A 25,277-nucleotide genomic window follows, 5' to 3' on the forward strand; every position below is an offset into this window, starting at 1 on the left:
GCTAATGTTACATCATGCCCATATCTCCTCGAGATACAAAAAGCAATCGCCAGCAACATCCAACATTGAGAAACCTAAAGGAGTCTCAACCAACATCTTCCTAAACGTCCAAAGATTTTTAGAGTGTGATTGGTTGTCCTACTTGGACCGTCCAAATGGTCATCCAACACTGTGCGATGCATTTCGGTCTTGTTTGGTTCTCTGCCTCGCATCATTTGCCTACTTTGTTCCATTCCTTTCTCATTCTCCATTCTGCACGCCTCGTCTTCTCGATTTCTCGTTCCCACGCGAGCTAGGATGCCTTTGATGCATGCATGGTGCATGGGCTCATGTGTTAGATCGACACCCAAAACTCTGATGGATGCATGCAATCAATACAATGATGATCATCCACTATCTAGACTAAGTTACAAAACAGAGCAAAGTGTACGATTTCGACTTGCTTCCCATGAGCCTAGATCGGCAATCAATCACGCCCTCATTAAAGCATATATCTTCCTGCTTTTCATGATATCGCTTCTGATGTTACAACCTCAACTGTACACTTTGATTTGGCAAAGATGAGCTCAGATCTTCCACTGTCGGCGTGAGACACAGCCTCGTAACACACTGGAGTTCATTCTTTGAGAGGTTGGATTCAGGATTTAAGAGAAGATAAAATGTTGTAGCCTCCATCAAGGCCTTGTGGGAGTGCCACGCGAGCAGATGCCGCAAGTGCCGTGGGCCTTGTGGCGTTTCCGTGGGCGGTACCAGACGTCTACGCCGAAAGGACGGTCCCGCTAATCATCCAACGGCCCAATTAATCATCACAAATTAGCTTAATTAACGGGAAAAAAACGAGGAAAGAATAAAGAATGGCGGCGCACTCGTGCTGACCTCGTTCGCTTGGGTCCTACCGCCGCCGCGTCGTGGGAGGAGGATCGAACTGCTCCCGTCTTCCCCACCCTTCCCGTCCTCGGTCCTCCCCCGGATTGTTCCCATCACCAGAACGTCTCGCGTCGTCTCCTCTGCCCGCGGACCCTAGGCTCCCGCATGGACGCTGCCGGCGGGGTGGAGGCCGCCGCCAACGGCGGGATCGAGGGCTCCGCCGACCCCTGCAGCTCAGGCGGCGCCGGTGGGTACAGGTTCTCCGTCCACCAGATAGCCGGCGGCGGGAAAGGTCTGCTGCTCTCCTCCCTCGAACTCCCCGTGCCCCGGTTTGCGAATCGCGATAGGTTCTGCGCCCTGTTGTCATGTCCGTGCGATTAGCAGCGCGGATTGGTTAGTGATGTCGTTACGTGGATGCAGTCTCGGCCAGTACTGGGAAATGGTGGCTCGCTGAGGTTTTGATTTGTGCAACTACAAGCAAAGGTTATGTTCGGTATAGTTTAGTTCGAAACTTTAGACTGCCTCATGGTTCGGAAGCTAGGGTGCTTGCAATCAGAGAATATCGTGCTGTTTTAACTGGAATTATAGTTGTTGTTGTGAACTCAATAGGGCTCGAAATACTTGTGCTGAAATTTGACTTGATAATTGCTGCAATTACGAACGGATTTGAAAGATAGAGTCATGTTGGAATAGGTAACATTTCAATTTGGGTCCAATTGGGTCGTAAAGCGCACAACTGTTGTACTTGATCCCAGATGGTCAATTTTAATTTAGTGATGGGTAAATGGTGCTACTTTTATGCCTTATTAAAGTGCAACAGAACATATAATTGTCTTGTTCATGCTAATGTTAATTTCCATTTCCAGCTGCTGATATCATCTTATGGAGGCGAGGGCGTGTTACAATTGGTGTTATATTTGGTGCTACTGTGGCATGGTGGTTGTTTGAGAAGTCTGGACTATCATTATTAACTATTTGCTGTGATATATTTCTCATCTTGATAGTTCTGCAGTTCTTACGGGTTAAAATAGCTGGACTGCTAAATAGGTAAGCAACCCAAATCCTCCTTCCATTCGATCTCAAATTACGATCAAGTTGCCTATATGCAGTTATCATACTGGTTTAACTATTTGCAGGCAGCCTAGGCCACTACCTGAGTTAGTTTTATCAGAGGAGATGGTTAGCAATGCTGCGGCTTCATTCCGTGTTAAAGTTAACAACATGCTGATGATAGCGCATGACATTACTCTTGGCAAGGACTTCCGACTATTTTTCCAGGTTCGCTGTCATGCATGTACTTTGTTTTGATTATTCCGTATTCCTGCCGTTGCTGAGACAGAAAATTCTCTTCACAGGTTGTGCTTGTTCTTTGGCTGTTATCTGTTATTGGAAATTTCTGCTCGTCAATCACTCTTGCTTACATAGGTATATCCTGCACAGGTCATACTTTACATTTTGTTCCTTACACATTTAGGAATATAGAGACACTCGGACAGTACTACCAAAGTGCAGGCAGAATCTTATCTCTGTTTTGTCTTGATTTTTTTTTTGTGAATTTTATTGCTAATATTATAATGGGTGCATGACAGGAACCATTGCATTGGTCACTATACCTGCATTGTACAACAAATACCAGCGGCCTGTTGATAGGTATGCTGGGATGGTCCACCGGAACATATCGAGGCATTACAAGATAGTTGATGAGAATGTGATCAGCAGACTACCGAGAAGGTTTATCAGAGATAAAGAGGATTGATACTCGAAACAGGAGCTCGCTAAGCTAGTCAAGTATTATTGTATCTATATTCTTAGACCTTAAAAGGTGTGAAACTAGAGAGTTAGGAAACCAGAAAAAAGCACGAAACCTACAGTAGATACCGTTGCAATGTACTCTTGGGCAATAAGGTTTGGGATGAAATTAAAAGGTATAGCTTTCTGTGTTAGCTCTTTAATCAACAAATTGGCTAAATGTTGTTAAAAATAACAAAAGCAAATGTCATGGAAATGTGAAAATGAAGTGGTATAATGTAATGTCCTGTGTCAAAAAACTGCTTATATGGTCTAGCTCTGTGCATGAAATGGGCATGTATACATATAGCATTTTGCTTACACTTTCATCCTCACTTCATGTAAAAGGGTTAATCCAGAGGTGTTATGCTTGGAATGACAAGTGTATGCGTAGCACCTCGCCTTACACTTTCATCCTCGCTTTGTGTAAAAGGGTTAACCCAAAGGTGCTAGTTTAGAGCAACAAGTGCATATGTGTATTATCTCACTTACACTTTCGTTATTGCTTCATGTAAAAGGGTTAACCCACATTCGTCTTTGCTTCGTATAAAAGGGTTAATCCGAAAGTGCTACGTTTGGAGCGATAAGGCTTATACCCCCCTTAAGGGCCGACGCTCTCGGTACCTCAACACATATATGTGGTGGATGTCCAATACTATCCCTTGGTATATTTCTCCACAGGCACATGCAACAAGGGTTAATGCTCCGATACCATCGGTAACACCTTACATCTAGAACCTCTGTTTTATTGTTTTTCTTCTTTAACCCGTAACACCCCCTGTCTGATCTAAAAATGGCTTATATGGCCCAACTCCGTGTCTAAAAATTACATACATGGCCCAACTTCGCACGTGGAACGAGATTGCATACTAGCAACTTTCTTACACCTCGTGTAAAAAGGTTAACTCAAAGATATTACATTTGGAACAACAAGGTGATACTAAACCCACCAACCACAATCATACATAAGCCACTTGAGCCCACTTCACAACTACTACGGGCTACTAATAGGATGGGGCGTTACATATAAGTTTGTGCAATAGCAGGTACTAGCAATGCAATGGTAAATCTGCTTCTCAAAGACATTAGGTTTTGTGTCGTTAGACTGAATCTACTGCAAAGGTACTTTCACTCGGTGCAGCTCTATTCTACATTATGACTTACTATTATGGCTTACTCTCGTCATCCCAAAATGAGATACGTGCGGATCAAACTTTCTTAAATTTAATTAGGTTTATAGAAAATATTAGCAATATTAATTCATTAACTCATCCAATGATACTAGTTATACACTATAAATACTAATGGTCAAAGTTAAAATTGTTTAACTTCTCAAGAAAAGTGAGAATGATACTTTGTGTTGTGGAAAGGAGAAAATAGTACAGTGAGAATGGCGGTGGGATGAAAGGAGTAATTCAAAGATGTTATGAATAGGCTGACTATGTCTCACTCAGAAGTCAGCCCGGAACATGTTAACACCTCCCACCCCAACTCACCCCTGACAAAGATAAAAATAAAAAAGTCAGCCCAGAACATGTTAACACCACCCCACCCCACCCCCGACAAAGATAAAAATATAAAATTCCATAAAAAAGATAAAAATATAGAACCTGGTATCATTTCGCAAGTAATTTCTGTTAAATCTGACAGGTACTAGTTCTTCCCTTCATGATTGCTCGGTATTGCCAAACCTTGCTCATACAACATTGTAGCACAAGTACAATACATGGTTCAAAATTATAATGCTGTCCGAATATGTTACCCCCTAAAAAACAGAACCTGGCATTATTTCACAAGTAATTTCTATTAAATCTGACAGGTACTAGTTCTTCCCTCCATGATCAAATAAGATGACTGACAGTTGCAAGTGCTCGGTATTGCCAAACCTTATTCAGCATCATACCACAAGTGCAATACATTGGTTCAAGATTAAAATGTTGCTTGATACACTCATTTTGTTACATCAGGGAAACTGCCTACAGCGCTCACATCTCAACACTAGACAACAACATATAGACCATTCATTTCTGAAACTGTGATAGCAACTCCTGAGCAGTCTCGTGCCAAATATTGTAAAGGTCATCTGAAAACAGAACAAAATGCACCTGCACAAATAATTCATACCAATCAAGATAATTGTCAAACACTTACAAAAACAAGCATGATCATTACTGTTTGTCCAGTTCTCAAGAACTAAAGGTCTGTATTTTCCTCTAACAATGAAATTTTGAGAATTGAATTCTAACATACTAGAGAAGTATCGTACTAGACCATGAAAAAATTAGGAGCAGAACTACACCTAACCTCTTTGATATCCTCTGAAAATTGTTGTGCAGTAGAAACAGCTACTTTTGATGCTTCCTTGGGAGGATAACTGCATAAGATCCAAGTCAAGTTACTATTTAAAAATTAAATCCTGAAATGGGAAAAAAAGCTGAGTGCACCAAAGGTAGGTAAATGATTGAAAACTAAAACTTGGCACATACCGAAAAACACCACAAGATATAGCAGGGAATGCGATGTACTGAATGCCATTATCTTTAGCAAGCTTCAAGCTATTTCTGCAATTAGTATATGGAGTTCAGGATAGTTTTTCACTGGTTCAGTAACCAGCACAGAATTTCTTTTAAAATTTGAAGAGAGCTTTACTCATAGGCCTTCTTTAATGACACCTCAGGATGCTTGTCCATATCATATATGGGCCCAACAGTGTGAATCACTCGAGAGACAGGAAGCTCGAAAGCACTGCTCACATTTAATATTGGGCAAAGGGATGTGTAAGCGATACATAAAGTTTAGAATTGAGCACTCTGACTTATGAAACAATCAAAATGAGTACATAAGGTACTAAGTACGAACGGAGTAATCCTAGCTTCTCCAGTAGGGCAACGAACTCCTGGTTTGACCTCTGGAACTTTACGGCATGCTTGCACTAGCTCTGGTCCAGCAGCTCGATGTATAGCTGAGATAGGGGTTTCAAGTTAATATGGGATAGTCCATAAACAATGGGTTGAACTATAACAATTCTCGAAAGTACTTATTACATGTTACCTCCATCCACACCTCCGCCACCTAACATTCGCTCATTAGCAGCATTAACCTGCCAAAATAAATGCTGGTTACATTCCTCAGTTTTTGATCGCATACAGAGAGTATTGCTTTAAGAAATTTGTGCAGTCTATGTTAACAAAAAACGCATTAGAGCCCAATTCAAATCAGCATCCTAATTTATAACAAGAGCAACATATCATGCATCAAAGTAGCCACGGAATTGTTTGGGAATATGATTACACATCAGAAGAGCTTGATACAGCATAGAAAATTTAAAAATATCAACCATTCTGTACTCCTCTAAATAGGTGAAGATGAGGTGTGGATCTACAGTATACCGTCGGGGTCCGCCGAGCTTGACAGTTTTTAGCTAACCCTATATATATTGATCTTTTGTTTAGTTCATGACCCAAGTAGAACCCCAGTGTCTCATTTTGCCAGATTCACCCCCTGGTGACAATGTAGTGATAATGTACAAGATATATTGAACCAGGTGGGCGCACCAAGCTAGAGTAGCTCCTCTCATAAGATGATACCTGATAAGGCTAAGCCCTTTGTTTCTAAATTTAGATATTCTGCGGGGAGTGACATGATTACATCTATCTGAAGTTTCAGTTAAACTTTGAAGGCTCATAGATATAGAAACCTTATCTTATCATAATATTCCATCTAGGTTAGCAACTGATCATATGAATATACTTGGTTTAGAATTTTTTATCCGGAATTTTCTCCGTGAAAATCAGGCCACTCAAACCAGATTCAATCAAAGTGACATCTGAATGTTTCCATTTTCCAAAAGCTAAGGCTGCAGACAGAAAATTGTAAAGCATCTACATAGTCATCGATCGAAGCTTCAGTTAGCAAGAGGATAACATCGAAATAAAACATATGCCCACACACGGAGAAGGACAATGCAATCATTTATTCACAGAAGCAACAGATTTGGATTGAATAAAAATAAAGCGCATCTAAGTACTAGTCTCATTGACCTCTGATCTAAAACTCAGCAACGCCCTGTTTGGATCCAAGGAGCTAATTATTAGCAGGTCTAACTAATAGTTTAGCTAATTGTTAGCTGAATACCCAACTAATAACGGTTTCACTACTTGGACCAAACTAGCTAATTAGCTAGCTAACTATAAGCAGCTAATGGATCCAAACAGGCCTTAAGCTGGCTTGTGGAATCAAAATGGCCTCCCAAGTTAACTAGATAGTATCAGAAAACCGATCTAGAAACTGCAGGTACTGGCACAAGTACGCCCGCGCTCATCATTGACACCAATCCAATCAGACAATCACTAAGCATGTAAGGGATCGCGCTCTAACCGCAAACACAAACGATAGAACGGGAAACGAGAAACAAACGGAGTAGCGTACGATGGCGTCGGTGGCGCCGTCGACGGACCAGAGGGTGATGTCGCCCTTGTGCAGCTTCAGTGTGCCGGCCCCCGGCGCGGCCGAGAGCCGGAACGCCTCGCTGCCGCCGAACCCCGAGGCCGCCATGGCAACAGCCCTCGTAGCGCGAATGCTACCCCGCCGCCGCTGCCACTTTGGGGGGAGGAGGGGAAGTGGGAGCAGCGACCGCGTCAGGAAAAATCTAGTGGACGCACGCGACATTGGTGTGAGTCAAGTTCCCCCAACAAACGCTGCACGGAAGTGAAAAGAAAAAAAAAACGCTGCACGGGGCCGCGTTTAGGCTGAAGCTGGTAGGAGTACGAAAAATGTTGGAAGGCCCATGTTTCGTGGGCTAACCTCTAGAGCCTTCAGACGATGGTCAACTTAAGAGCCTGCGGTTAAAGCTGCACTGTCCATCTAGAGCCTATTCGCTTGGCTGAAAGCCATAAGAAAATATTATTGAATGATTAACAGATTCGACAGATAAATTCAAACTCAAGCTCAAGTGAAAGCGAACAGGCTCATAAACATGAGCTAAGACATTGAAAGATATATTTTCTGCAAAAGTTGTTGTCAGACTACAAAGCTATGCATACACTTGTAGTTTCTATCTATAATTATGTATTATACTCCCTCCATACTCATAAAGGAAGTCGTTTTGGATAAGGTTTGGGTCAAACATTAGGAATATAAATCATGAATAATGTTTAAGTTGTTAAATTTGGAAATATGAAAACCATATGAATAGATTTATCTTGAAAAATACTTTCATAAAATTATACATATACCACTTTTTGATAAATATTTTTATAAAAATAAGAAGTCAAAGTTAAGCTTTCGAGACCGTGTCATTATCCGAAACGACTTTCTTGTATGAAGGGAGTATATTATATTTAGTTGGTAAATCTTGGGGAGTACAATTGAAGTACTTAGGGTTTATTCTTTATTGTTGCTAGTAGTTTGGTGACTGCTACAGCAAATTTGTCTTGGCGGATGACAGCGACCGGGAGTAGAATTGGAGAAGTTGCAGGTTCAGTATTCAGTGACGTTAGCTTCGACTTGAACATGCTAGTTATCTTTTTCTACTTTACTTAGGGAGGCTTTGCGACAATATTCTTAGAGAGTGGAAGGAACCGGGAGTCAATTTGTAACCAAACTGGATGTTCAAGTTTTTGACATTGTCTCCGGTTACATATCTGCCATCGAAAGTTCATGAAATTTTGCCACTGAAGAGAAAATATAACTTACCTGTTCATTTTGCTGAAATTTAGTTGCTGCTGATTTATTATAAGAAAAATATTGTTGCTTCGCGAAAAATACTGTTAAAGTAGCGCTGAAAATAGATCATTTTGATCTTCCTAAATTTATTTCAGGATCTAAACAGCAGGTTAACCGTCGATCACGAGATTTGCTCGTCTAACTCAGTCCTTCAGATGTCCTCATAGAGATACAATGTGTGTATGTGTGTTCATGGGTAAGTATGTGTTTGTATATATGAGTATCTATGTCTCAAAGAAAAAAACAAGTAATAAGCAACAAAAGAAGAAAAGAAAGAAGCTAACAAGCATGGCTCTCCGAATACTTACACATGATAAGCTAATATACAAATAAGCATTAACATGTGCTTTTCAAATAATAGAAGCCTTTTTGAAAGGAGAAAGTCTCTGTTTTTTTATTAAAAAGCAAATGTGTTTACAAGCTACCGCTGCTGGGGATACCAGCTAGAGAGAAGTTCAGCAACTAGAGCAAAGAAGGCATATCGAGGTAGACAGGAGCAAGGTTATCAACTCGTCCTAATTGTGATTAGTTGGGTTCATCAGTGTCCGATTAGTTATGCAGAACAATTAGTCTCAAATAGTCATGATTAGTCGGATTGATAACATTTCAACTAATATCAATTAGACGATTTAAAATCAATAGACAACAGCAGCAGGGGACGCACTGGGCGGGATGACACCGGTTTGCATGGGACATCAGACGTATCCCAAATCCCAAATTAGTTATCCCAAATCCAAAAGTAGTTAACATCGTCGTATAGTCTAAAGTTTAGTTGGCTAGAATTTAAAAGCTAAACTTAAATCACTTTAGCTCAGTTATAATCCAATATTTTTTTAAGACAAGAGCTCTACCACTCGATTAAAAAAATAGAGTCTTATGTATAAACACCCAAGGTGCCAAAAAAACCCGGTCATAGACCAACTCAAACACCGGTCACACAGTCGACACACAGGACCACCACTCACTTGATTTACTCCACACTACACATGGCCCTACGTCTCTGAATAATATCTTTAAGAGCTAGATAGGCAACCTATTTTGACGTTTTGTACTCGTTTTCGAAAATTGTCATATTCCTTTCCTTCCACAGGTTCCACATAATGTAAATGAGCACTCTATTAAACGTTCGGTGTTCTTGCTTTGGCACCTTGCTCGCCACCTCCTCCCACCAAGCGGCTAGGCACTGGGGATTTTGTTGGGGCAGTTGCACATCAAGGTTCTCCCGAGATAACACCCGGCTCCAAACCACTTTAGAGAAGGGGCATAGCAAAGATAGGTGCAATCCTGTCTCCAAAGGTCCACTGCACAAGAGACGCAATGCTCATGATGTTTGCAGTGCCATGATTGTCATGCATTGGTACCCAGGCATGTATCTTACATTTCTTTCCAAATGAGATCAGTTTGGAACTTGCGGTGTGAACCTTGGAATTGTATGTTATATGCCGAACGTGTGGAGTAGTTTCCATCCTCCGTCCATCTCCAAACTACGGAGTCTTGCACATCAGGCGTGAGCTACACTTGATCCAGAGGGTGACGAATTGTTGTATCTAGACAGATGTTGTGATTCGCATCCTGACGGAGCAGATCCGATTACCATTATGTAGTTCCTAGCAAACCGTCCCGTTCTTTTGGATCACTAGCTCAAAAAGATGGGGCGCTAGGTACCTTGGAGCCACCGTCTAGTCAATTGTGATGCTAGAAACATGCCTTATTACCATTCCCAATTGTTACCGTAATTGTTATCATTGTTGAGGCATTGAAGAGCAAACAGTCTTAGGTCATTGCATGGCAATGTCGTCCCTGCTCAAGGTTTGAAGTCCTGAACCCACTCCAGCCACAACCAACGTAGGTTATAGTCTAATGAACTAATGTCTTTTTTGCGAGGTTGGTAAAACTTTAGACCACCTGTTCGAAGCCTCTAAGATCGGTCAAGTTTAGTAGCTAAACTTTAAACCATGGGATGCAAATAGGCCCGTAGTAGTAGTACGCGTATGCCACTCTTAAAAATGTTCAGTATAGAATCCACCTTTTACAAGGAAAAGTACAGAATTTTGTTTCCTCAAAAAAATGAGCTATCTTATGTATCCAGCAATTACAACGCCAAATTGGAAGATCAACAGTTTTTTGGCGCAAAATAAAACCCATATGTGTTTGTTATGAAAAATCACATAATGCACTGACAAAATCCTATTTCTCTTACCCAACTATGAAATAATGGCATTATACCCATTCAATATGAACAGGTCAGGTGCAACGACACTGATCAATTTCACGAACACCACCCATAGATAATATGGTGGTTGATTTGCAAAGGGGCCTGTTCTTGCACCTTGGCAGGCCTCGGCAATGTCCGAGTGCCATTCACGTTCTACAAATCTGGGCTTTGCAGATGTTCATCTGAAGGCATAACAATTTCGCACCGTCAGATCATTCCCTCCTTCCCTCAGCAGAGGCTTGAATAAAATTGAGACGAAGCCTTCAATGATTCAATGTCATCAATTATAATCCAAGATTGCTCCTGGAGTTTAGCAGCCTCAGTAATATCCGAGTTGCAACCATACACATGAATTGCTAGTCGTCTTCTCTTCGGAGCTGATGATCTTATGTATGTGTTGTACCAAGCTATAACATCAGCCTTGTGAACTGTCTTAAGCTCTTCAGCTTCCAGTTTTGCCATATCAAACATGTACCTACATGTCCACAGCATGAGACCATAAATTTTGGTGTATCAAAACAGAAATATACAACAACAACAACAAAGCCTTTTAGTCCCAAGCAAGTTGGGGTAGGCTAGAGTTCAAACCCAACATGAGCCCCTAATCAATGACAATATTAAACTTCATGGTTCAAAAACAAGTTGTAGTCTTTAAAAAGCATGCACAGTGATAGATCTTAGGTTAACTTTTTGTGTGTGTGTGTGTGTGTGTGGGTGGGGGTACATCCCCGGATGTCCAGAGTTCACTTAGCTCCTATTTTATTTTATTTTATTTTATTGGTGACTACAAACCCTCTTTTACTTAAACAAGATCACTCTTCACCTTTTAACGCTCAAACTCTGACAATTACTGAACCCCAATAACCCAACCACAAGTATCTGCTTGACTTCTGCTCGCATAAGCAAAACCAGAAAAGGTGACCAACAAAAGGTGAACAATTATCTGGTTAAGACAGAAGGGGTCAAGTAAATCAAAACAAACTTTAGAGGTTTAAGCAGATTTTGAGTATACTTTGAGGGGACAAAGCATTTACCTTATATTTTACAGAGAATCATGTCAATGCATCGACAATAAAATTAGCGTTGCTAAATATGCAGCTATTCAGTGTAACTTGAGGTCAACACCAGTGTTATCCTGTCGTCCAATTAAGCCCTTGTTTGGGTGTAGTCGGGTTCACATCAATCCACGTGTTGGGGTTGATTGGGTGAAACTTGAACTAAATTCCACCCTAATCCACCCCAACACATGTGGATTGAGGTGAATCCGACAACATCCAAACAAGACCTAATAGCGATTAATTGTCATAGTCTGTATCCTGGCCTCGACAAGGGGCTACGAGACTTGATTAGGCCAATTAGTTTTCTGGTCGTCCGATTAGTCATTGACTAATCACGATTAGTTGGACGCTAGGGGGTGGATGACCAGAAACAGAATGGAATTGCTGAGCGCCTTAGGACATGGGCTGCATCTGGGATGGCTTAGGCCACTTGGGCTCATGTTTTTCAGCCCAAGTTGCAACACTACATGCAGCCACCACCCTAGAGTTATCTTCACGCTTGATTTGTACTCTAGAACATATAGTATATATTTGGTATATTTGTCCTGGTACAACTTGATAACATTGGACCAGCAGAGTATATATAGGACGACTAGGACCAACCACAACCAGGGTCAACTAGCCGCCCTGCTTGACGACTAATTGTGACTAGTTGAATGGTCGGTCCCATGGCGACTAGGATCCACTAGACAACTTGATAACATTGGACAGCACAAGATCTAACGGTTGAAATCACTTGGATGGAAGCCCGTAAATAGTGTACGAAGGCCCATCTACTATAGGCCTATACAGCTCATAAGGATCATCACAGCGATTCCATGAATGACTCATACAATACTTTTCAAAAGACCTATTCAATGCAAAAGCAGGCATTAAAAAGAACCATACCTTTTATCAGCAATCTGAGACCAATAATCATTAGTTTGGTAGCTGAGGGAAGGTTCCTTTTCCAGTTTATCAGCTATTAAACCACTTCTATGGTGCTCAAAAGTCTCTTCATTGAGCCCGTCCTGAATACACGTGTGGAACAAAATCAAGAATAAAATTGTTGGATAAAATTCTAATTGATTTTCAGCCTTCAGAAACTATAAAATTTGGCCCAATTATAGAGACAGACAAACGGATACAACAGCATGTAAATGTTGAAATTACACAATCAACAGTTCTAGACAACCTAGATATGATAAATATGTGACCAATTAAAATAGCACGTGCTTTGAGATATGTGTAATGCAGTATACTAAGGTAAAAGAAAACTTGCATAGGGTGATATTTAGTAATTTAAGAATTTAACAAAAGTGCAGACAGCCTACACTGCCTGTCAGATTAAAAAAACCAATATAATAACAGACTACAGCAGACATGTTCGGAAACAGGAGAATCATAATAAGGGCATACCAGCAGATCAGATAGACCATCAATGAAGTTGTCAATCCGACTTTGCAGATAAATAGGGCTATATTTGGAGGACATAACTTGAAAACAATAGGCCAGCATCCGGTAAGTCATCCTTGGACTAGAGTCCACAGTATAACCAAGTTGCTCTTTGGTTCTATTATGATGATGCCAGGAAATTAATTAGCAGACAACATTTCAAATGTAAACAGTAGTCAAGTATACAATCTTTTTCCAGGAAAAAGGAAGTGATGTCCTAAACATCTATAGTGTAAAATTGTAAATGATTATGTTTTCCATAATGTCCATATAACAATTATGTTAGTGGGATTTTCAAAATATTTTATCTTGGACTAGGATAACATTAGTTACTATAGTTCATCTAGACAAGACTCAAGAGAGCATGATATTCATACCTTAGCTGATCAAAGCATGGTTCTTCAATAATGTTGCTAAAAAGATCTGTAATAGCTCTGAGCCTTGTTGCCTCCTTTCCAACATCTTGCTCAATTGGGAAATAGACCTGACAAGAATAAGCATACATAAGAGGGCCATATTGGCAACCTTAAAAAAAATGCAGACCCCAAGGTTCCAGTATCCTAGGTGCAGTGGTGAAATTTGTCCTTTTCTGAGAAACATTGGTCAGTACCATAGAGAGATCATCAAGCTCGAAACAACAATCCAATGGCACCCCACTCCCTATGCCCCACATATCATCTAAGAGCAGATGCTATTGTCAAAAAGCTAAAATTTCAGAATGTGGTTGTATCGAGTACTCTTTCTGATGATCCAGAGTTACACCCTTTCAGAATTTGTGAAGTAATTCATGGTATACCCCTTCAGAACAGGTAACAGCCTGGGATAATATTACCCTATATAATGAAATACTTCAAAATATATGAATAAGAAATGCAAAAGAAAAGAGTTGTGCAGTACTTTATATATTAGCACCAGAACATAACCCACCTCAACAACAGAATTTTCTTCAAGATCATTTTTCACGCGCACACTTCTAACAAAATTTGCACCATTAGGGATGCACATTACTCTTTCTGAATGCCTTGCTTCCTCCGGCAGTGTCGGAGCAGACAGAGTGTTGAGAAATATTTTTGATATATTAACTGCCTCGTCTTCTGACAAGTTACCATGACAAAGTCCCTCAACGTGCAACTGCATGTGTGCAAACATAAAGTGGGTTTATAGTGTCTTCAAAATTCAAAAAACAAGGTGGAATGGAACAAGAAACCAGTAAAGGCATTTTTTATAGGAATAAGAAAAGAGTACAAGTTACTCCATCCAAGTTCGTCCTATGTCCAGATAAACCCCTAAACTAATGTTTGTACAATACTACCCCAATTATTTCAGTTGGTCCAGTTTATTCAAGGAGATGATAGAGAACATCATGTTTTGCATTAGAAATAATACATTATGATTTTTTCATCACTATGTTTCATACTCCCTCCATTCCAAATTGTAAGTCGTTCTGGTTTTTCTAGGTACATAAATTTTGTTACGTACCTAGATATCCATTATGTCTAGATACAGTTACGTATCTAGAAAAGCTGAAACGACTTACAATTTGGAAATGGAGATACAGTTTTGTATCTATAGTGTCAATTCATTAATTTATTATTAAATTTCTTAACCTAACAATACAATGATGAAAAATTTAAGATGTATTTTTAACATAAAGTATGATGTCCTCTATGTCCACTTCACAAAATCTGAAACTAAAACTAATCTTATATGCTGAGCAACAAAAATAACAAATCTTGTTAAGGAGTAAACTGGACCAGCTGAAACAGTTAAATCGAACCAAACATTCGTTTGGGGGTTATCTGGTCATATGCTCAACTTGGGAGTAATTTGGAATTTTTCCTTTTCTTTAATCAGAAACACTATCTCAATAAATATCTTTCATCTACATATACCTTTTTTCCTCACACAATAAAAGGTCGTAGGAGAAGGATTGGAGAAAAAAAAACAAAGTAGTACCTGGGAAAGGATCTTCGGTACAAATGCTACTAGATCAGTAAATGTCAGCTTCATAAGAACTTCAAGTTTTGTATCAACGTCCCAGAATATTTCACGCAAGACTTGTAGCCTCAAGTAGGTGGAATGGCTCATAGGCTTCATGTTAGTGTTCTTGTAAGCTCTTTCCAAATCTTCCTTGATGACCTGGTGATTAACACATTGAAACAATACATGAAATACCAAATGTGTAGAAGTTTATTAACGTAACAACACATATTCTCCTTTGTGTTCGAGAAAAAGAGTTTATTAAACTGTTGGCGCTTTCTGGAAATCTTTGGAATTCTTCCATAAGTTAACAACTAACAGCCCTAAGAGATCAACAAAGGACAGATGTTTCCTAAAACTAGAAACTGAGTTAAAAAAACAATAGCATCCTCCTCCCACCTTGCCACCAAGTTCAAAATAACATCTGCTTGTAACAACCAACCAACTGGATATGGTTAAACAAGCTTCTTCTTTTTTTGGCCACAGGCTGTTGGCAATTCTAGCTCACTGGAAGATAACTACGGCCCAGGAGGCCAGGAATAAGACAACTATCCACAAATTTTAAAGAGATAAAGCAATAAACAGCAATGCAAGGACTAAGAGGATTTTTTCTTTAACATTCTGAAAGTCCTATCAAAAGAACAATCTTTGCTCCACAAAATATTACCTCAAACCTATCTGTTTTTGGAGAAAAGGAACGAAGAGTAGACAAGATCTTGGACAGCAGGATGGGAAGCTTATCATTGTAACCATAAAGCTTTATCTCAAGTTTGCTAGCAACAGCACATATTGAAGTCTCCAGTTTAGCCACATAAGCCTGCAAAATGGAGAGTATAAATCAAATGAAAAAAAAGATATGATAGTAAAGGTAATTGCAAACACCAAAGTGAAGGGGGAAAAGAGGGGGGGGGGGGGGGGGGGGGGGATGTGCTTTATGAACCTTAAGTTCAATTCCCTGATATCTGATCACAGGAGCAAGACAACTACTAAATAGAGATTAAAACTTTTGTAGGTGCTACTGTTCCATCACTATTTATATCAGTTCTAGATGAGTTCTGAAAAAAAGCTTCCCCAAAACGCAATCGAATAGCATTTCAGACCTTCAATCACTACAGTTGGTGCACACTTTAATTTTTAGAATAAATTTCGAAACCTACAACTATTTTTGACACATGTTGCAGAAAACAACAACTTCTGATACCCATTGCAGAAACATTTGACAAATTTTGACACATTGCTGCAGAAAACCTATGACCTTCTAACCAGACCCATATTGCTGTGAGGTTATCAATTCGTCCGACTAATCATGATTAGTTGAATTTATCAGTGCCATGGCGATCAGTTATGCACTACGGTTAGTCGCCGTTAGTCATGATTAGTCAGGCCAATTGGTGCCATGGCAACTAGGGTCAATTAGCCGACTTGAAAACATGTTTGTGACACCATCAGCCACCTGTTACATGCCACATAGACTGACAGGTGGGATCCACAGTGACAAAAACTGGCTTCTTGCTACAAAGTGCCAAAAGTTGTAGTTTTATGCAACATGTGCCACAATACTTGTAGGTTCTGGAAATTTTACTCTGATTTTCAGGAAAAGAACTCTTGTGATATATTGTCAAGTTTCCATCAACAGCATAAAACTAGGATATTCTGCAGAAATTCAAATAGTTTAGACCTTCCATTTACTACATATCTAGCACTCCTTGATACTTTTAGCATCCAGTTTATATATATAACAAAACAAGCAAAAAGAAGTGAAAGTAACTGCAAATACAAATTTGAAAAAGATATTCAGAAACCAGAATGCATCAATCTACAAGATGGATTTAAGGTACAATGTAGGCACAACAGTAGATTTATGACATAAAATCAGAGAATTAAACAAATTCAAAAACTGACCTGATAAAGGACCTCATTAAGTTCATCTTTGAGAAGGTGTGCAAAGAGCTCTGTCAGGACAGAGTTTTCGAGGCTACTACAGCCATCCTTGACAGAAATAAAAAAGTAAGTGTTGGCACGAGGGACATTAAATGTCATGTCCATCTTGTACCAGAGTTTTATGAATGGCTCATCCACGATGCAGCAAGGGTTAGCATCGCTTGAGGATCCAGGAGAGTTGGCATTTCGCAGAGTGAAGTCCCCTGGTATAAATTCATTCTTCCTAGGCAAATGTAAATTAGCATCTACTTGAACAGGATTTTTCCAACTTTCTATCAAAGATGATGGGATGTCCTCCTCAATGTACTGTGAACCAAACCATGGCTCACATTGGATAGCTGCATGCAACAAATTGCGTTAGAAATGCATGATGTAATCAAGCATGAATATAGAGTTTAACTAATACTTGTTCTCGTGAATGCAATTAAATGTAAGTGTCAAAGTTGCAACTTAATAACCAACAGGCTGTTCTCTGATACAGTTACACAAACAGAATGAGCCCATAATGGGAAAATTATTTCAAGGTCAAGCATGGTAGAAATCAACGCAATGCTACAGAAACCCATAACCCAGCAAGATATTGTGTCTCGGTGTTATTGACACTCCTAACTGCAAGAATGCACATGCAAAGATGCCCACACAAATCATGTTTCATATTTAATGTGCATTATGTCAAGGAAGAGTTAAGTACTAATTGAGTAATTGAAGAGGTTTCCATACTGCTACTCAAAATTTAGGGAATATATATTGTTATTAATAATTAGATGATAGATGAACAAAAGATGAATCCTTAGTTATAAAGTTAAGGGTAAGCTTTGTGTCGTGTAGTGCTACAAAATCCATTTTAGCTAGTAAGATTTTGCTTTTATAGTTCAAAGATATATGCCTGACAAGACTCTTTTATACCCAAGAGGAGCCTATCTGCCTATGTGACAACTAGAAAAAGGCCTTATATAAGCAAAGCATATTTGCATAAACAAATATCCATTAGCTTGTCCCAGTAGCAAAGTGTTTTAAGATAAGAAACAATAACAATGTAGTAAATGGCATCATAGACTGATTACCTTGGGACTGCTTAACAATAACAATGTAGTAAATGGCATCAAAGACTGACTACCTTGGGACTGCTTAACAATAACAATGTAGTAAATGGCATCATAGACTGATTACCTTGGGACTGCTTATCAAATGATTTACTGAGCACGTCAACTCTCATGTTATCTGGATTGAAGAAGCTCAATGCATGCTTCACTAATTCTGGATCCCAGTCCTCATAAATATACTCTCCACAAACAATGTGTTTTTCAGAATAAAATAGCATATTTTCTGTAGATAAGACTAGGTTAACATGGCACCACTACATAAATAAACCAAAAGAAACAAATATGAAAAGAAAAGGTTAGGACCTGCAAGATCAACTGCATAATCATCTGGAGGTTGCTCTTCTGCGAATCTGAACTCCATGTGTCCAATGTCCTGAAGTTCCTTGAATATCCATTCTTGTGGCTCAGACTGCTTAAGCAACTTTATGTATTGGTATACGGCACCAATGACCTCAAATACCTGCAAAAGGCATATGACGCCAATATTACAAAAGGGTATGGCAAACAAATGAGCAATATACTAAACAAACAAAAGCTAACTTAAAATGCACTACATAGCACAACGTATCAATAGTGAAAAACACTAGATAGGTTCCCTCTCATAACAGTTTTTCTGGCAAACATGAAACATTCAACTAGTTACAAAACATTTTCCAAAAAAAAAGGAACAATGAATATAGAGGAAAACGACATGTATAGGAACTTACTAAATGATTTTCTCTTCACCAATGTTTAGAAATTGATAGCAAAAGTTATTGTGAAGTTAAAAAAAAATATTACTTGAGTGAAAGCATTCCCTGCAGATCTTTGCATGCAATTTTTGCAAAACAGATCTATTTCAGTATCTCTTCTATATATAAGGTATTGTCAGCTATATTTTCATTGGATCTTTGCTGTCATAAAGTTTAGAGTTGAAAAATATAAGATTTCCACAAAAATAAAATGGAGCACTCTGAGAAAAGGAAATGGAACTTCTTCCATCCAAAATATGTACAGAATCAGAAACACTGGATAACCTGCATACATTTTTCAGACCGGAATCAGTAAGGCGGATAGACATTTCAAAGATATAAGCATATGATGACCGTTGTGATCCTCCACTACCAACACCAGCACTCAATGAGCTCGCCCAGCCTTTAGCTTTCAAGAAATAAAGTAAACTTCCCTTGCCCTCTGAAAATAGAAGCAAAATAGTAAGTTATTAATGGCAATATATTAGATATAAGTTTGCTTTATGTGTGCTTTAGATCCACATTAAGCCTAGAAAATAACTAACTTCACAATGCATTTAATTGTTTTCATTACATTTTGATTATACAATTCAAAGAGATACATAAAGAACAAACCACCTGAATGAAAAAGACAAAACGGCAAAACATTTTCCAGAGGCTGATATAAAATACGAGAACACCCAGCAAGAATAAAAGGATAAGATAGAGGGGCCAGGGAGGATAAACATTGACCAATATAGCTATGGAAAACCAATCACTTGCAGACTTGCTTAGCATTCAACCATTGAGGTACGTCGACTTCATTGAAGAGCAATGGTCAAAAGTGAATTTATTGAAAGCTAATTACCATGACCAAGGAGATGAGCCAAATAATCTTCTGGTTTCTTCATGTACTCCTTGTGCAAGCAAGGAAGTGTCCATGACAAGCAAAGGCTGTGCACATCTCTAACAGCCTCCAACTTGTAGAGTTTCCCTGACTTCCAAAATGGAATGTCAGTCTTTGGACCTATATCCAAACGAGGGCCAGCTTTAACCTTGCTAAATAACTCCATTGTCCAGCCTTCTAGAATGTCAAGGGGTTCTGAAACATGCAAAGAGCAAGAGCATTAACTCATGGATATGATTTATAGTCAAAATATCTTTTTTCTAAAAAATAAAGATTGAAGCCCACCTCCTCCAATTATAACCAATCTCATTGCTCCTCCATGGTAGTTTCTCATGTACATATGTAAAATCTCTTCTCTTAGATTGATTCCACTGCCCATTGCGTCAACTAAACTTTTCTTGTTTCCTATTCCATAATTAGATAATAATATATCAAAACTTCAGCCGCAAAGCAATTCAAAGAATAGCACGGCATGAAAATGTCCACTTGATTGTGTTCAATAATACATCTAGTTAGTGAACATACCCCAGGTAAATCTGTTCAAAGGGTGTCTTTGAGAACAGGTATGGGACTGCAGTTGGTAAAGGCGGCAGGAATCGCTTTGCAGAACTTGATTAAACTCTGATGTAATACAATTATACAGGAAACAGTAACTATAATGTACAATAGTATTCAAATCAAAGAGCTAAAAAAAATAGTAGTTAGCCAGAACAAGACAACCACAGACCTGAGTCCACTGCTAATATCTCACGGTCCATTGCTTCAGCCTTAACAAGGGGTGACACGAAGAATTGAGAAAATCTAATAATGGAATAAGAACCACATATGTAAGTTTCAAACTACAGAATTCATATATAAAGAAAGGTAAAAGAATGAAGAACAACAGTGAACGGATGGCACCCACCTGTCTAAGGCTCCCTTCAGATGCTCCCGTTTGACCTCAAAATGGTAGCATGTGTACTCGGTTTCAGTGAAAGCATTAGATGCACCGCCATGTTTGGACAGGTAACTGTCATACTACATAAAAATGTCATCAAGTAACTCACATGGTTAGCGTCCAAAAGTTGCTCATATATACAGCATATAGCAAAGGTAAGTCATCACAAGCAACGAAGGAAAAACTGATATGAACCAATAACATGCAGAAGTGCGAGGAATTTCCAAGTTCCACAAATGTTTGCAGCACATCGTACCAGTCACATCATACGCTATAGCAGATAAGAGGATGTGACTGATCAAGTCATGTCACACATTAGCAGTGCTGCAACATCTATTTGCGATGAATATCAAAACTTCAAAATAAATATATTTGTGAGCGCTAACGCAGTAGGTTTCATGGTCTACTCAAATAATTGATTAGACTCCCCTTTATACTGTTCCTGGTGTACTTTGACAGTACGCAGAGGTAAAATGGTTTCTAGTACTGTGATACACTGATACTTGGAAAGAGAGGCTGAAGTATCCACTACGTGATTTCGCAAGATGAGTAAGGATTACTCAGTCAAAAGTCAATGATGCATACTGAGATGCTACAGAGAGAATAAAAAACTAGGACAACTGAGAAGAGAACACTAAATACACTGCAGACCTTTTGTTCACCAGCAAAATTGAAAGTATACAGTAAGAAACAGGGAGAGCGCTAAAGGCAAAGTGCAACACAAATTCTCTACAAGAAAGGAAGGATGGAGAAGAATTAATTCAGTATAATGAAGATATGTTTGAAAAATCATTATAATGCCTGTTAATCTCATGATATATAAGACATCTACTGACCCACAACGGCAAAACCGAATTTCATTACTTAACAGCAACGAAACTACAGAACTTAAGCTTGCGCCATAATATTCCACAACTAAACAAAAGGCAAACACATTGAAGCACCTAGGGCTCAACACTGGGTCTCCCAGGATATTAAGGGCAGTGTAGCTTCAGCGACCAAACATAACTTAGTATTGATAATTACAAAAGAATCCGTTGTTCCCACAATATTACCACTATGCACTGCAATAATTGGTATACTTTCATTTATTACTACACAAAAAAAAATGTGAAAATAACAAAAATTGAGAAAACTGATAATCTAAATGTGCAGAACTCCCATAAAATTAAGATGATGAAAGGAAGGCCAAAACATGCACAGTGTACAAACCTCGTTTTCATCTGGAAATTCAGAACTCCCCATAAAAAGCATGTGCTCTGCAAAATCGTACCACTCTTGAGTATGGGTATAAATCAGCATTATGATTTCATCATTAAAATTAAGATACAGCTCATGAAATCCAATCAAATCCAAACTTTTAGATAACTTTAAACAGAAGAGTAGCTATCAGTTTCTTAGCTGGTTTGCATGAGCACGTATGTAACAAAGGTATAGCATAAAGGACAAAGATCTCAAACCTAGAAAATGTGCTAAGCCCTGTGCCTTCTCAGGGTCAGCGAAACTGCCCATTCCAACACACATTGCAGCAGCAGCCTGAAATTTATGTGCCATTTTGTAAGAATGAAGGGATAGAAGGCAAGGGTGGTGGGGAGGTAGCAACTTCAAAAATGATGAGATCTCCAGCCAGGAACTTGTTCCACATCAAATCATGAAAATTAGGTCACCAAAAACTGCATGATGCTTCCCATGTAGAGTTTGTAACATTCCGTTTCAACAAATTACTCTGCACAGGTCAAGACTACTGACCAACTGAATTGATATGAAGTGCCAAAAAAACACATTAGAGATTCAACACTCATTCCACATGTTAAGATCAAACTATTCCCAAATATGACTAAATCAAGTTAGATCCCAATGTGTCAACAGCACATTATCGTGTAGCGTTCACCGCTGATGCTAAGTTAGTAAACCAATGGCTTAACAATAGAAAACCCATAGCTACCTTCTTAACGATTGGCTCGGCGCCACCCTTCTCCTTCCTCCTCTTCGACTCGCCCTCATCCTCGTCCTCCTCCCCATCCTCCCCATCGTCGTCCTCACCCTCCTCGTCACTGTACTCTTCGCTGTCGTCGTCGCCATCCTCGTCTTCTTCGTCCACTTCCTCCATCTCCTCGTCTTCAAGTGGCTTGGAGGCCTGAGGTGGGTAACCGTCGGCGTAGATCTCAGGGTCGTGGACGAGGAGGGCACAGAGGCCGTTGGCAAGGCGGAGGAGGCGATAAGACCGCTGGTCGTTTGGTGACTTGATCACCAGCTCGTCGTCACGAGACACCGCCGCCGCCATCTCACCCTCGCGGCCTCGCCGCCGCCGCTTGGGAGATACGGGAGACGAAGCAGCAGGCAGATACGCGGCGACAATGCGACACTGGCAATGGGCCGCCCCTTGTTTAACTTCGCTTCATATCTTTTTTTTTTTGTTTGGACATAAATTAGGGTTTATATGCTTCCACAAAAGTGTTTGGAACTACTCCATAATTTTTTTTTTACAAACTTTATCGTGGAGCAGCTTTAAAAAATGAAAGCTCGGAGAGCATCTCTCAACTCCACCATTTTCTTCAAACGGAGTGCGTGAAGCTAAAATCATTTAGCTAAACAATATAGAGCAGAGCTCTAAATCATGGAGCAAAGCAGTTGAAAGGTCCTAATAGCTAGAGAGAGGGTGAAGAGCCTATAAAATTCTACAATAACACTTAAACAAACTTGTTAGACAAACAAAACGCGAAGCTGAGTGTTGCGTTAGCCTACTAAAAGAGCAAGTCACCTACCAACAATTATAGTCAATTAAGATCACTAAACATTCAAGAGTTAAGTTTCTACTCTCTACACTAGTTTAGCTAGACTAAAATAAAAAGCAACTAGAAAGTTAAACTACACGACTAGTTACAACTACCACAAGCTAGGTACATAAAGTAAAGCAAAAGAGTGATAGAATGATATACCGTAGCGTTGAGGAAAGATCCAATCAATCGTGGTATGAGTGAATACCAAAGAAGACCAATCACCTCAGAATCAATGATGACATAAAATGATTTTTATCGAGATTCACTTGCTTACTAGCAAGCTAGTCCTCATTATGACGATACACTTACGTGGAGGTTCATGGGCTAATTGGCATCGTACGCCAAACCCTCACTAAGGTTCGTACAACCAACATAACATGATGATCACACAAGGCATGAGCAATCCACTAGAATACCTTTTGGCGCTCCGCCTCGAAAAAGTAAAAAATCCCTCGCAATAACCATGATCGAAGTTAGAGGCAATCACCAACCTCTGCTCAACGATCCTATGCACCAAGCCATCTAGGAGTCCATAAACTCTAAGAGTAACAAGCGAGCCCCGCAACGAAACATAATCACCAAGTGCCTCTAGACGCAATCACTCAAGTAATGCACTTGAATTCTCTCTCAATCTCACAAAGATGATGAAATAATGATGGAGATGAGTAGGAGGGTGTTATATAGGCTCGCAAGGTTTCTATATATGTTAATGCAAAAGGCCAAGAGAGTGAGCCTAAGTAGGCTATCCACTTTTTATAGCCCCTCAAAAGAAATAGAGTCGTTGTCTCTCTGTTCTCACAGAACTCGGGGCAACCGGACGCTCCGGTCCAAATGATCGGGCACAGACTCCAGTGCTCGGTGCTTGGATTCTCACCACGTATCACTGCATTTTTAACGTCGCACTAGATCTCAACGGTTAAGTGCACACTAGACGCTCTTTGCAAGTTGATCGGGCGCTAGACCCTAAGGTCCGGTCGCAACTCAGAAAGGATCCAAAACATGATTTTTACGACTGGATGCGTCTGATGCTTAGTGACCGGACTTGGCCATGCGTCCAGTCCTCTCAGGCAATCCACACACTATTACATCAGCACTGACCAGACTCATATACCGCACATTCGGTACGCAGCGTACAATGACCCTAGAAAGTGACCTGACACGCAGGTCCCTGCGTCCGGTACTAAACCTTGAGCACACAACTTCTATGCTCGTAAGACAGAACTAACGGACACAGCCCCAACATTAGATGCTCCTGGCACCAGCGTCCGATAAGTGTTTCTTAGCGAAAAACATTCTCACGACTTCGCTGAATCCCAAACCACTCACACCAAAAGGCTCCTAATATTTATACTTTTGCCTTAAGCTTTTTATTTTTATCTTTCTTCTTTTCCAAGCTCGGCACTTGATCACCATGGCTATCACCACCATTATCTTCACCATTTGCTCCATTACTTGGAATCATGCTACCTATCTACTGATCACTATAGAAACAAGGTTAGCACTAGGATTTCATCAATTCACCAAAACCAAACTAGAGCTTTTAGTAGTTCCAAACACCCTAATAGTACTTCCTCAAAATTTGGTCTATGTCCAGAACTCTAAATAACACTCCTAAAGACCTAAACCAACATTTCCTTCAATTACTCCTCCTAACTATTTGACTTGGTTCAATTTATCCCTTAACAAGATTTATCTTTATTTTTCTATTGTATAAGTTATGTTTTTGTTAAATTTATAATGTCTTCAAAACTTTATTTCTATGAAATGATAGAGAACATCATAATTTATTCAAAAAATGCATTATCAATTTTTTATCACTATGTTTTGTACAAT

The 25,277-nt window shown here is 39.6% G+C and overlaps 3 protein-coding genes across 3 annotated transcripts; 1 reads left to right on the plus strand and 2 right to left on the minus strand.

Annotated features, from left to right (window-relative positions):
• LOC8082332 (reticulon-like protein B16) lies at positions 836–3,142 on the plus strand. The gene is made up of 5 exons (XM_002465264.2): positions 836–1,159; positions 1,734–1,914; positions 2,004–2,145; positions 2,223–2,292; positions 2,457–3,142. Exons 1-5 carry the CDS (start codon positions 1,033–1,035, stop codon positions 2,621–2,623), a joined length of 687 nt encoding a protein of 228 aa, XP_002465309.1. The 5' UTR covers positions 836–1,032; the 3' UTR covers positions 2,624–3,142.
• On the minus strand, positions 4,313–7,400 carry LOC8083662 (macro domain-containing protein VPA0103). The gene is made up of 7 exons (XM_002467855.2): positions 7,084–7,400; positions 5,707–5,755; positions 5,515–5,617; positions 5,305–5,400; positions 5,142–5,216; positions 4,960–5,029; positions 4,313–4,760 (listed from the first exon to the last, which is right to left on the minus strand). Exons 1-7 carry the CDS (start codon positions 7,321–7,323, stop codon positions 4,677–4,679), a joined length of 717 nt encoding a protein of 238 aa, XP_002467900.2. The 5' UTR covers positions 7,324–7,400; the 3' UTR covers positions 4,313–4,676.
• On the minus strand, positions 10,358–23,049 carry LOC8082333 (nardilysin-like). The gene is made up of 19 exons (XM_021446565.1): positions 22,610–23,049; positions 22,125–22,200; positions 21,877–21,923; positions 20,632–20,744; positions 20,455–20,528; positions 20,253–20,348; positions 20,013–20,132; positions 19,689–19,922; positions 19,135–19,283; positions 18,414–18,570; positions 18,178–18,333; positions 16,969–17,345; positions 15,734–15,883; positions 15,043–15,225; positions 14,014–14,217; positions 13,464–13,570; positions 13,051–13,204; positions 12,541–12,662; positions 10,358–11,069 (listed from the first exon to the last, which is right to left on the minus strand). Exons 1-19 carry the CDS (start codon positions 22,946–22,948, stop codon positions 10,823–10,825), a joined length of 3,105 nt encoding a protein of 1,034 aa, XP_021302240.1. The 5' UTR covers positions 22,949–23,049; the 3' UTR covers positions 10,358–10,822.

Source organism: Sorghum bicolor, chromosome 1 (assembly GCF_000003195.3).
Source record: "Sorghum bicolor cultivar BTx623 chromosome 1, Sorghum_bicolor_NCBIv3, whole genome shotgun sequence".
Classification (NCBI taxonomy): Eukaryota; Viridiplantae; Streptophyta; class Magnoliopsida; order Poales; family Poaceae; genus Sorghum; species Sorghum bicolor.